The sequence below is a fragment of the Corythoichthys intestinalis genome, chromosome 9 (assembly GCF_030265065.1).
Source record: "Corythoichthys intestinalis isolate RoL2023-P3 chromosome 9, ASM3026506v1, whole genome shotgun sequence".
Taxonomy (NCBI): Eukaryota; Metazoa; Chordata; class Actinopteri; order Syngnathiformes; family Syngnathidae; genus Corythoichthys; species Corythoichthys intestinalis.
The window spans coordinates 55405545-55418991 of record NC_080403.1 but is presented as its reverse complement, the minus strand read 5'-3'; the positions used below and the strand labels follow the sequence as shown (position 1 = coordinate 55418991).

The 13447-nt window shown below is 43.0% G+C and overlaps 1 protein-coding gene across 4 annotated transcripts in view; it reads left to right on the top strand.

Moving 5' to 3' along the window:
- The window catches only part of nisch (nischarin), a 54504-nt gene that overhangs the window by 25149 nt on the left and 15908 nt on the right, over positions 1–13447 (top strand). For 2 of the 4 annotated variants that reach the window (XM_057845822.1, XM_057845823.1), the window contains 5 exons: positions 4550–4663; positions 4829–4997; positions 7048–7162; positions 7245–7747; positions 10707–11277. In XM_057845822.1, coding sequence (XP_057701805.1) covers positions 4550–4663; positions 4829–4997; positions 7048–7162; positions 7245–7747; positions 10707–11277 — 1472 coding nt within the window. Of the gene's footprint in view, positions 1–4549; positions 4664–4828; positions 4998–7047; positions 7163–7244; positions 7748–10706; positions 11278–13447 lie in introns of those variants that run through there. The other 2 variants (XR_009064388.1, XM_057845824.1) reach the window with 2 other exon arrangements.

The window sequence follows — 13447 nt, the reverse complement described above, 5'->3', positions numbered from 1 at the left end:
CCGCAACTTAGGTATCATCTTCGACAATAAACTAAGATTCGATCAGCACATCAACCACATCACCAGAACCGCCTTCTTCCACCTTAAGAACATAGCCCGCCTCCGCCCCTCCCTCACCTACTCTGCTGCAGAAACCCTCATACATGCATTCGTCACCTCCAGACTCGATTATTGTAACAGCATTCTTTTCGGATCTCCAGCCAAACTCCTCAATAAACTACAATATATCCAGAACTCCGCTGCACGCCTTCTCACCCGTACCCCCTACAGGAATCACATTACCCCCGTCCTTCACAAACTGCACTGGCTTCCCATCTCACACAGGATAAATTTCAAAATCATCCTTCTCACATACAAAGCACTCAATAACTTGGCTCCTCCTTACCTCACGGACCTTCTCTGTCCCCACACCCCCTCCCGTCACCTCCGTTCATCTAATGGAAACATTCTCGCACTGCCCCCGCAAATAACACACCGTACTTGGGGGGACAGAGCCTTCTCCATTGCTGCCCCCTCACTTTGGAACGCACTCCCTAAAACCATCCGCACCTGTTCTGATCTTCCCACATTCAAAAAATTGTTAAAAACTCACCTTTTTAAACTAGCTTTTAATGTGTAATTCTTTCCTCTATTGTTTTGTACTGCTCACGTTGTGTGAGTTTTATTTATTTTTTTCCCTCAACTGTAAAGCGCCTTTGAGCACCGGTAAAAGCGCTCTATAAATAAAATGTATTATTATTATTATTTATTATTAAAAATAACATTAAATAAAAAACTCCAGTCCCCATTCTGTACCAGCAGCTTTAAACTACATTCAATTAATTTAATGTTGTGAATCAACCGTTAAATTTGTTGAAATTTTTGTCTACTTTCAACATGTGAAAGTTTTAAAACTATTTTAAAGATAGATTCAAGTCAATATTTTACCGATTTAGGAGTATTTTAGATAAAAAGTTAATTAGGTTTGCTTGGAAGGTTCGCTACAACAGCCTTGCAGGGAAGTGTACTGCTTTAAGATGGCGGCCGTTTATAACGTCCGCATCTAGCTTTTTGTAGATGTGCTGCTAACACTACCAAATCTATATTGCATCTAGTCCTATATAAATGATATCCACCGTAACATATGGATGTACTTTGCAGCAGCTTTTCGGCAGCAGTCAGGTATGTTGTTGTGTTTTTTTTTTTTATCTCGTTGCATGAGTTGAGCTAGAGCCGTGAGTTGAGCATTGGCATTACCCGAGGGGCCGGGTAATGGGAAGCATGATGTTTAGCTACTCTCGCTCCGTTCCGTCCCGAAGACCGCGCGGCGCGCTGAGTGTTGTGTACTTCCGCTTTACTTCGCATATTTCAATTATCGGAATTTGGATGTTTGTGAATCGTTCTCGAATCTTCCACGGCCGAATCGCGAATAATCTAAGAATCGGAAATTTTGCACACCTCTACAAATGAATATATTTAAAACGTTGTACAATTGTATTTTTCAACGTGTGAGTAGGTTCAACAGGATAGCAGTAGCACCATGAAAAAGTTCGCCAAAAACAAAACACACATTTTCCTTTCAAATTCAATATACAAACTAACTAAAACTTACAAAGACGAATGTTAGCCTAGGCCAGTACTTCTCAAATAGTGGGGTGCGCCCCCCCAGGGGGGCGCAGAGCGATGGCAGGGGTGGCGCGTGTGACTTTGGGGAACATGCTTTTTTTTTTTTTTTTTTTTTTTTTTTTGGCCGTACTACAATAAAGTGTACTTGCACATCCACTCAGTGTGTGGCAGTGGCGCTCTCATTTTCAGAGTGCGCGCAGTATTTTTGAAGTAAGCAAGAGCACACGGAAGAGACTCATGAAGAGCTGGAGTGAAGAGCTGTGCGTCGTTTTCGAAAGCCGTTTTCCGGCCGGACTCACGCTGCGACCAACTGTCTTCTCCGGTTCTCACGTGTCCGCTCGAGAGGTGCCATTTTCGGCTTGGGATCGTCACGACGACCGCCCTCACCCACTCTACCGCCGAGAATGCGCTTTTTTCGGGCCGTTTGCCTTTTGGCGTTGACATTTAATACAGTGGTAGACGAGGAAAGACCACTGTTTACTGTGTCTAAAAATGATTATAGCGGATAGCCGGAAGCCAAATCACTTAAGATGCCACTTAAAGACATTAAACCCCAATCTCATTGATAAGCTGCTTGGTTGTTTTTCTGCGAAAACGTGCCGAATATTGCCAACAATCGTCCCGCTTTGTCAGTGTTATATCAGTAAACCAGTGAGCACTGTTAGCATGCTCAGTTCAAAATAACCCCACATCATTGCAAACTGGAGGTGATACTGGGAGCAGCGAAAGGCGAAAATAAAACTGTCCTTCTGTCCAAAGACACTTATTTTTTTTCTTCTTCTATTCAGTTTTGTTTTTTCTTGATCAAATTTTTTGGCATATTGCCCTCATGAGTTAATGTTTCTAATCAATTTGAATTTGTTATTATTTACTGATTTTATTTTCCAGCATCAAATGGTCAAAAATGTACCTTGAGTGTATTTTTACAGCTTGGATGTGACTTTTTTTTTTTTTAATTCAGGCAAATTGATGCGCGTTAAGTCTTTTCTGTTACAAGCAAAACAATGTTAATAAAGTTATACTTTATAAGCTGACCGCTGTTATTTTCTTTAATAGAAAAAAAAGGATACAATGTGAGGCAGAGGCGTACTTTTAATAGTAATATTATAGACAAATGATACTATTTACAGAGTTTGGGGGGGGCGCGAAACATTTACGTCTTCCTTGGGGGGGGCGTAACAGAAAATAATTGAGAAGCACTGGCCTAGGCTAAGGTGGGAGAGCAGCTTCGGCGAGGTTTCATGTCTCACAGCTGCTGAGTGAGAAACAAGCTTGAATGAAGGGGGGGGGGATTGCGTCAAAGATCGCTAATTGTGAAAGGAGGTCTCACTCCTCACTTTTTTGGGGGGATGAAACCTTTCCTCAACAATATTTACATTTTAACTACCTTATAAAACTAACTTATACATTTTTAATGTTGAAATTCGCCCCCCTGGCCCAGACGCACCTGCGGACAGCACCAACCAAAACAAGTGCCGCTCGGCTGACGCTGCCCCGCGTGAGCCCGCCCGGAAGGCCGAATCTCGCGCGTCCTCTTATTTTAACCCTTTGTACTGACTCCATGTTTCAAAAGCTTGAAGAACACACCAAAAACAGGTTGACAATTTATTTGTCAACAATGGTAAAAACAAGGCAAAAACAGACGACGGAGGGACAATTCTGGATCCAAAACAAGGCTATATGTTTCCGAGTAGAAAAAATCTGTGTTATCTCAGTGTCCAGTCTTTTTAAAGTCTTTGCTGAGGTGGGCCTTGTCGAAGGCGTTTCTGGGCGTTGCTTTTGGGCCATCCCCTCTGTGGCCGGTTTTGGGCGGCTTAGGTTCGTGCGCGGATTGGGACGCCCGCTATCAACTTTGCTGTCCGGGCTGGTTGTACTTGTTTTAGGACAAAGTGCTTTGTCCTTGGAGTTTGCTGGGGGAGCTGATTGCCAGAGTTGGTGCGTCAATCTTGTGATAAGACGGCATTGTGTATCTCTTCTATTTCTTCTCATTAAACTATGGTGTGCTATTTATTTTATATTAGTAGTGTAGTCCTACCGTAAATATGAAAATGATACTATTTCCTGATTAATTATATTACGTGTGTTAGACTAATGCAAACAGTTAGACGGTGCCTACGAAAACCTGTCCCATATGTATGTGTTAGACTATATAAGTGTTAGACTAATGCAAACAATTATATGGTGTGTGTGATGACGATATCTTTTCTCCTTCATTAACTAACTTATTAACTTATGAATTCTTTGTTCTTTTTAACACAAAGGCATGACATCATGTAGACTAGAGTTGACACAGTGGCTGAAAATGGCGAAACGTCACTTGAGCTTCCCCCCCTCAAAAAAAGTCATACAGTATATATTTTTAATTTTATTTAGAAGTGTTTTTACTTTTTTATAGCAACTATTTTGTTCTTGCTCTAATATTGAGCAACTTGAGCTCTGGCTGTGGGTATAGTCTAGGTTCTATTTATTTTAATTTTATATAAAATATTTGTTATTTTTGTTAATTTATTTATTTTCACATTATATTCATGTTCCAATTTGCAAATATGTTCTGAAAAAAAATCCTGTTCAATGGAATTTTTCTTTTTTTTTTTCTTTTTTTTAAAAAACCCATACATCTCAAAATTATGGAGCTATAATTGCTATACCGTGAAACCGCGGTATTTTTGCTCACGGTTATCGTACCGTCAAAATCTCATACCGGCACGTGCCTAATACTGTATCACCTTTTCGATATATTGTCACACCCCTATTGAGCAATTATGGGGAAATTACGCACTTGAAGAAATGAAGCTTCATGGTGGTTCATATTCTCTTGAGAGGTCTCGAAGCAAACAGTGTTGAGAATTTAATGGCTATTTCTTGAAGAAAATGATATGAATGTGAGGTGCATCGTATCGTCCCATCCCTAGTTTTGAATCACTCCTCGTCACTTGCGTTTCAGGTGTGTCTTGATGGTCAGGCGACCACAGAGAAAGAGTTGGACACGGTGGAAGTGTTGAAAGCCATTCAGAAAGCCAAAGAAGTCAAGGACCGCATGAGCGGCAGCGACAAGAAGGTAATATGTACAACTTTGGAAAGAAAAAAAAAATTTGACTAGTGATTCCCAACTGCCAATCATGTGTGCTACTGCAAGAAATATTCATTTTTACAAGAGCACAGAGAGGACAAATGATGATTTGGCCGTTCTCTGAAGGCTGCTTCCTCTCTGTCCTCTCGTCAGATCAGTGAGGAGACCAGGCTGTTTGCTGCTGCGCCTCCTCGCCTCTCTCCTCTTCCTTCCTCCTCCTCTTCCTCTACCCGCTCCTCTTCCATCGTCACCCCTCATTCTCTCTCCTCCGCCACGCCCTCCGCTTCCTGTCGGGCCCGGCAGGCTTCCTGCGCCAGCCAAGGTAATTGTGTGTGCATGGCTGAGGGATGCGGTTGGCTGCTTGGAATTGTTATGTTTGCTGCTCCTTAATTCTCCCGCGCATAATCATTCTGAAAATCTGCACCTACCGATTGCCAACATGAAATTTGGGAAGCGTGTCGATCTTAAGTAGACCGACATACAGTGCCTTGCCAAAGTATTCGGCCCCCTTGAACCTTGCAAACTTTCGCCACATTTCAGGCTTCAAACATAAAGATATAAAATTTAAATTTTAGGTCAAGAATCAACAACAAGTGGGACACAATCGTGAAGTGGAACAACATTTATTGGATAATTTAAACTTTTTTAACAAATAAAAAACTGAAAAGTGGGGCGTGCAATATTATTCGGCCCTCTTGCGTTAATACTTTGTAGCGCCACCTTTTGCTCCAATTACAGCTGCAAGTCGCTTGGGGTATGTTTCTATCAGTTTTGCACATCGAGAGACTGACATTCTTGCCCATTCTTCCTTGCAAAACAGCTCGAGCTCAGTGAGGTTGGATGGAGAGTGTTTGTGAACAGCAGTCTTCAGCTCTTTCCACAGATTCTCCATTGGATTCAGGTCTGGACTTTGACTTGGCCATTCTAACACCTGGATACGTTTATTTTTGAACCATTCCATTGTAGATTTGGCTTTATGTTTTGGATCATTGTCCTGTTGGAAGATAAATCTCCGTCCCAGTCTCAGGTCTTGTGCAGATACCAACAGGTTTTCTTCCAGAATGTTCCTACATTTGGCTGCATCCATCTTCCCGTCAATTTTAACCATCTTCCCTGTCCCTGCTGAAGAAAAGCAGGCCCAAACCATGATGCTGCCACCACCATGTTTGACAGTGGGGATGGTGTGTTCAGGGTGATGAGCTGTGTTGCTTTTACGCCAAACATATCGTTTTGCATTGTGGTCAAAAAGTTCAATTTTGGTTTCATCTGACCAGAGCACCTTCTTCCACATGTTTGGTGTGTCTCCCAGGTGGCTTGTGGCAAACTTTAAACGAGACTTTTTATGTATATCTTTGAGAAGTGACTTTCTTCTTGCCACTCTTCCATAAAGGCCAGATTTGTGCAGTGTACGACTGATTGTTTTCCTATGGACAGACTCTCCCACCTCAGCTGTAGATCTCTGCAGTTCATCCAGAGTCATCAAGGGCCTCTTGGCTGCATCTCTGATCAGTTTTCTCCTTGTTTGAGAAGAAAGTTTGGAAGGACGGCCGGGTCCTGGTAGATTTGCAGTGGTCTGATGCTCCTTCCATTTCAATATGATGGCTTGCACAGTGCTCCTTGAGATGTTTAAAGCTTGGGAAATCTTTTTGTATCCAAATCCGGCTTTAAACTTCTCCACAACAGTATCTCGGACCTGCCTGGTGTGTTCCTTGGTTTTTATAATGCTCTCTGCACTTTAAACAGAACCCTGAGACTATCACAGAGCAGGTGCATTTATACGGAGAGTTGATTACACACAGGTGGATTCTATTTATCATCATCGGTCATCTAGGACAACACTGGATCATTCAGAGATCCTCACTGAACTTCTGGAGTGAGTTTGCTGCACTGAAAGTAAAGGGGCCGAATAATATTGCACGCCCCACTTTTCAGTTTTTTATTTGTTCAAAAAGTTTAAATTATCCAATAAATGTTGTTCCACTTCACGATTGTGTCCCACTTGTTGTTGATTCTTGACAAAAAAATTAAATTTCATATCTTTATGTTTGAAGCCTGAAATGTGGCAAAAGGTTGCAAGATTCAAGGGGGCCGAATACTTTTGCAAGGCACTGTATTTATTTTATATCCGGTGTGTTAGAATAATACAGTCAAACAGTAAATATGGAAAAGGATGCTATTCCCTGAACTTTGACTTTGTCTCCTATTTCTTCAAAAAGCACAACATAGCACTCGCATTTAACATTGTGATTCTTCGTGCTGAATTCCTCCCTTGAAGAGATTTATTGACTCCTTTGCTGCCATTGACATCCGTCGCCGTCTGTGATACTGAAACTTGATCACTCGTGACAAATGTGGTTGTCCTTTGTTCGAAGAAATGAGCACCCGAGAAGAAGCCGCCGTTCCGCCCATCATCGTCCCTCCTGACGCCGTCCAGATTAGCCACTCCCCTTGTTACCATGACAACCAACCTGCTGAAGACGCTTCCTGGTCAGCATCTGAATTTACTCTTTTAATGTTTTTTTTTTTTGTTCCCACTTCAATGCAAAATGAAATTGTGTTCCTCTTCCAGTTGCCAGTGTTCCTCCAGTCTTCTCCAAGCCGACTGCCCTACCTGCACTGCCACCTGGTGTCCGCTGCTCCCTTCCTACCTCATTTCCTTCACTTCCACCAATCAGCTCTTCACAGGATTGCTCTCCAAACGCTTGAAGGAGACACATGAGAAGAAACTAGAAGCTGACAAAAAGCTGGAGACGAAAGACGAGGACCAATGCCCATCCATTGAGGTTTTATCCCACGGGGAGTGCACGGAAGTGGGCTGTCCTGTCTCCAGGGATGGCTACTTTGAGATGGGACTGGACCGTTCCCTCCCGGACCCGTCGCTCGCTCGTCTTCCCTCCGAGTCCGGTGACAACGAAGGGCGGGACGAGAACGTCTGCCACGTGCTCTGGTGCTATTGCGTTAAGGTGAAAGAGCAGAAGGTGGAGCATAACATCATTTGCGTCGTGCTGACGGACAATCTTTTGGGATTGTGGCGTTTATCAGATGTTGTCAAAGGGGACAATGATGACGCAGGTAAATAATTTTTTTTTATTGGTGAAGTGAATTTTGTGATGGCGTTATGGCTGAGGAATGGAATTTCCAAGTAAATGGAATGTGTTGCTACTAGGGGTGTGACAAAATGGTTATATATTGTGATACTTTGTATCCCAAAAGGTTATCGATATGCTCCTGCCAAGAATGGAGATATCGTTTTAAAAAGGTGTCAATGTTTAAAAAAAAAATACAGACATACATAAAAAAGGAACCAACAAATTTTCTACCATAATTTAACTCCTAGCAAAAAGTATGGTATCACCATTCTCGGACAAGCACTCACTCAGACATTTTATCATGTAGAACAAACTCTGATAGAAAGCTTGAAAAAGCCTAACTCTTAGTCCAAAAGTGCAACTCTTTAGCATTCAGAAACACTAAAAGAAATGAATGAAAAACATTGTGGTGGTCAGTAAATGTTAATTTTATAGGGCAAGTGCAGGGAAATATTTATAGAATCACTCCATTCTAAGGAAAAAAAAATGGAATCATGAGAAACAAACAAAGAAATAACAATAAAAATACATCTCTAGTATTTAGTAGCACCATCTCTGGCCTTTATGACAGCTTGCAGTCTCTGAGGCATGGACTTGATGAGCATTCTTCATCACCTTGTCAAGAATCTGCATTGGACAAGGTGATGATGCTGGAACTTTTGTTTGGTGCCGTTCCATTTACAAAGATGACTGCCTGAAGAAGACATCGAAATTCCCTCAGTCCTTGATGATATGGGGCTGCATGTCAGGCAAAGGCACTGGGGATATGGCTGTGGTTAAATCTTCAATAAATGCACAACTCTCTTTGAATGCAGTTGCCAGATCATCCATGCAGGTCAGAGCCTTGCTGTGGACCATTTCTTTCAATTTCCACCACAGGTTATCAATAGGGTTGGGATCTGGGCTATTTTCAGGCCATGACATTGACTGGCTGAGTCTTTCTCCAAGGAATGCTTTAAGTTTTAGCTCTGTGGCATGATGCATTGTCATCTCGGAAAATGACAGATATACACTCACCGGCCACTTCATTAGGCACACCTGTCCAACTACTCGTTAACACTTAATTCCTAATCAGCCAATCACATGGCCGCAACTCAGTGCATTTAGGCATGTAGACATGGTTTAAGACAATCTCCTGCAGTTCAAACTGAGCATCAGTATGGGGAAGAAAGGTGATTTGAGTGACTTTGAACGTGGCATGGTTGTTGGTGCCAGAAGGGCTGGTCTGAGTATTTCAGAAACTGCTGATCTACTGGGATTTTCACGCACAACCATCTCTAGGGTTTACAGACAATGTTCCGAAAAAGAAAAAATATCCAGTGAGCGGCAGTTCTATGGGCGGAAATGCCTTCTAGATGCCAGAGGTCAGAGGAGAATGTCCAGACTGGTTCGAGCTGATAGAAAGGCAACAGTGACTCAAATAACCACCCGTTACAACCAAGGTAGGCAGAAGAGCATCTCTGAACGCACAGTATGTCGAAGTTTGAGGCAGATGGGCTACAGCAGCAGAAGACCACGCCGGGTGCCACTCCTTCCAGCTAAGAACAGGAAACGGAGGCTACAATTTGCACAAGCTCATCGAAATTGGACAACAGAAAATTGGAAAAACGTTGCCTGGTCTGATGAGTCTCGATTTCTGCTGCGAAATTCGGATGGTAGGGTCAGAATTTAGCATCAACAACATGAAAGCATGGATCCATCCTGCCTTGTATCAACGGTTCAGGCTGGTGGTGGTGGTGGTGTAATGGTGTGGGGAATATTTTCTTGGCACTCTTTGGGCCCCTTGGTACCAATTGAGGATCGTTGGAACGCCACAGCCTACCTGAGTATTGTTACTGACCATGTCCATCCCTTTATGACCACAATGTACCCAACTTCTGATGGCTACTTTCAGCAGGATAATGCGCAATGCCATAAAGCTGGAATCATCTCAGACTGGTTTCTTGAACATGACAAAGAGTTCACGATACTCAAATGGCCTCCACAGTCACCAGATCTCAATCCAATAGAGCATCTTTGGGATGTGGTGGAACGGGAGATTGGCATCATGGATGTGCAGCCGACAAATCTGCACCAACTGTGTGATGCCATCATGTCAATATGGGCCAAACTCTCTGAGGAATGCTTCCAGCACCTTGTTGAATCTATGCCACGAAGAATTGAGGCAGTTCTGATGGGAAAAGGGGGTCCAACCCATTACTAGCATGGTGTACCTAATAAAGTGACCGGTGAGTGTATATTTTCAATTGAAGGGATAAGAAAGCAGTCTAAAATTGTGCATTTATTGAAGATTTCACCACAGCCATATCCCCAGTGCCTTTGCCTGACATGCAGCCCCATTTAATCAAGGACTGAGGGGAATTTTGATGTCTTCTTCAGGAAGTCATCTTTGTAAATTTGTAAATCTCACTGGTACGGCACCAAACAAAAGTTCAGGCATCATCACCTTGTCAAGAATCTGCATTGGACAAGGTGTCAGGAGTCAAGAATCTGCATTGGACAAGGTGATGATGATGCTACCTAATTGCCTGGCACTGCCACTGACAGCCATAGACGTCCAATCCGTTTGAAGTGGGAGGGATGCCAGCGAATGCTGCCACCCTCCCAGTTCAAATGGGTTGGACGTCTACTAGTGATAAACTCATTCCAATTCACACTAGAAGCTAGTTTTTCTGTTAATTCGTGGTTTGTAGAATATCCTAGAATGATTTCCTGACCAATGTATGGATAATCTTTGTATCGCCATCTCGTCAGATCATCGTTATCGTGAGGTACCAAGAGGTTCCCACTCCTAGTTGCTACCCACCTCTGGTTATAAAACAATTGTGCGTATGCTTTGAGGGAAGGAAAATGAATTGGCTCTCTTTGGTGGAAAACAGCTGAAATTCTATTTTTATATTGAACGCTGTAGCAAAAAAAATGATCACAATGTGTGTTGACAGATGAAGCGCAGATTCCCACCCCTGAGGCCCTTCTGTCCAACCTCGAAGCGTACCTTCTCCTGCCATTTTCCGAGCTCCTGCTCTCCTCACACGCCGAGCTTCCTGCTTCCTGCTTATCCTTCGGACTGCGGAACGACGCTTCTCGCTATTACCTCTACTCCGAACCCCAAGAGCTCCAGTACACCAGATCTGAGCTGAACAGACTTTTGCGGCTCCCCGAGGCGGTGGAGACTCCTCAGCTCCTACCTCGCTCTCTTCTCAACTCCTGGGAGCTGGAGGAGAGTCAGGGTGCCCGAGGCGGCTACCTGACGCTCCTCCTGCGTTCCTCTTCCGCCTCGCGCCCACCACTTTCAGACATTTCACCCGACATGGAAGAACTGCCGTCTCTCCTCTTTCTAACCCATCGACACCTATGGGTGCTGATGATGGATGTCAGAGAGCTCCATCGGGCGCCGTGCAAACTAGTCCGTGTACCCCTCGGCTCGGTGGCGCTTCACCCTGACATGAGATTTCCTCAAGCTGGGAAGACAATCGGCAGAAAGTCCTGCAAGCACCCTCAACACCACCGCAGGTGAACCACTTACAACTGCATGAGAGAGTATGACAACTACAGTATTTTGTATGTCTGCCAAGTTATGATTTTTACAAAATGTTTGGCGAGACAATTCATATGCACTTTCCTGTTTGGACCCTTCTTCAACAAAACCTCAATATTTTTCATCAGGCACCTGAACACGTCTTAAGACTTCCCTGATGCAGGATTGAGGTCAATTGTTGTTGTTTTTTTCCCTTGGGGGAGGAGCCTGTCTCATGAAAAAAAAGGGCGTTTCCTGTTCACAGCAGAGGCCACCAGGCCTGTTGGGTAATTTTTCAATGCAGTTGTGTTCAGGCTGGAATACCTCACAAACATGCCAAATATGAAAAAGATTGAACCTTGTATCAGGGAGTTTAGTCATTTACTCAATTTGGCGTGTTGCCAAAAAATTGGTCGAATTTAGCACCCCGCCCTGGTCAGGCCCGTGAATGAAGGGTTAACTCACTATTTTGATAAGTTTAGATCTTATACGTCTCATGAACAGTCTCACCAATTTTGAGGAGGATCGAACTAACTCCTTAGGCGCAATTAGGGATGGGAATTGATAGGATTTTTACGATTCTGATTCCATTATCGATGTTGCTTAACGATTCGATTCTTTATCGATTCTCATATCGATTCTAATTTGGGGAAAAAGAAGAGCAAACGTTTTGATTGGCATCGAGTTTGTTTAATCAGAAGTCACAACCTTACAAACTCACAACGAGATCAAAAGAGGCCCAAAACCTCAATGTTAACTGTGGCAATAAGTGGCAAATACACAAGAATGTGTAACATTTTACTGAAACATTTATCTAATAGCAATAAAAAATATTGGTATATATTAGCAGATAGGTTGTTGTTCTGCCTTTGGCAATATGTGTTAAAGCAGGGGTCCCCAAACTTTTTCCTGTGAGGGCCACATAACTTTTCCTTCTCTGATGAGGGGCGGGGGTCAGTTTGTAACAGAAAAAGTGTGGCGATTGCAGAAGTGCATAAATGTAAAAAATTATTGTTTTTCAGAAAGCCACAATCAAATAATCCTTTCTGGATTCTTTATAATAATAATAATAATGATAATTAATAATAAAAACACTATTAATTAAATAGATAATAACCAAATAACCCTCTCTGAATTATTCAAGGATAAGGCCAGAAAATAAATAACACGATTGAGAAAAAAAAAAAATTTCAAAATGGCCGGACCAAATGTGGAGGCGGGCCGTATTTGGGCCGCAGTTTGGGGACTACTGGGTTAACGTGTATTATTTTACCATTACATTGAATTGTATGCCTTTTAGTTTTTGTGGCGCTTACACGCTCAAGTGGGGGCGCCCTTGCGCTTCCTCACGCGAAGAAGAGCGCGCTTACACCCAACGAAGAAATGCCGCATCCAAGTGAGTGAGAGAGTGAGTGAGAGAGGGAAACACTTCTACGAGCCTACGTTCTTTGTTAATGTTAATATCTACAGAGGCAACGCCTGTATGTATCATCTTTTGTGTTGTTGTTGTTGAGTTTCCACTCGCGATCGGACACTTAAATCCAGTTGTGTAGTGGTTTGAACGATGTGCTAATGCTAGCGAACGAATGCTAACCATACTGTTATTAGCAGCTAATCATCGCTGATTTACGTTGATGCAAACCTGTTTGTTATTGGGGACGAAATTGATTTGTTTCATTTCTATTCTTAGTTTCACTCTTCAAGTGATGATTGAATAAAGTCAGCAAATTATACCAACGTCTTCTGCATCGTCATTTGGGAGTTTAGCTAGCTGTATAGCCAGGACTGAGCCTTAGCCTCTCTGTGAGGACAGCGCAGTCGTATTCCCTCCCGATGCAGTTATCTCCACCTTGCTGGCTGCAATGCTTGTGCTTACCCGTCGTAACCTTTCATTTTCACACTCTTTCCTGGTGAAGTGTAGTCAAACTTTGGAGCGAGTGGTTCTTGGCGCCGTGCTAGTTTGATTCGTCTGGACAACAACACACGTCACGACACAATACGCGTTTTTAGGAATCGTTAAAGGGATCGTTAAGGCTTTTTCATTGTGATGTCGAGGCCTCGAAACACTCGGAACCGGTTTCGAATTGGAATCGGATTTCGATTCCCATCCCTAGGCGCAATTGAGCTCTCGCACACTTACTACACTCGTACTCGGGCACTTTTAAT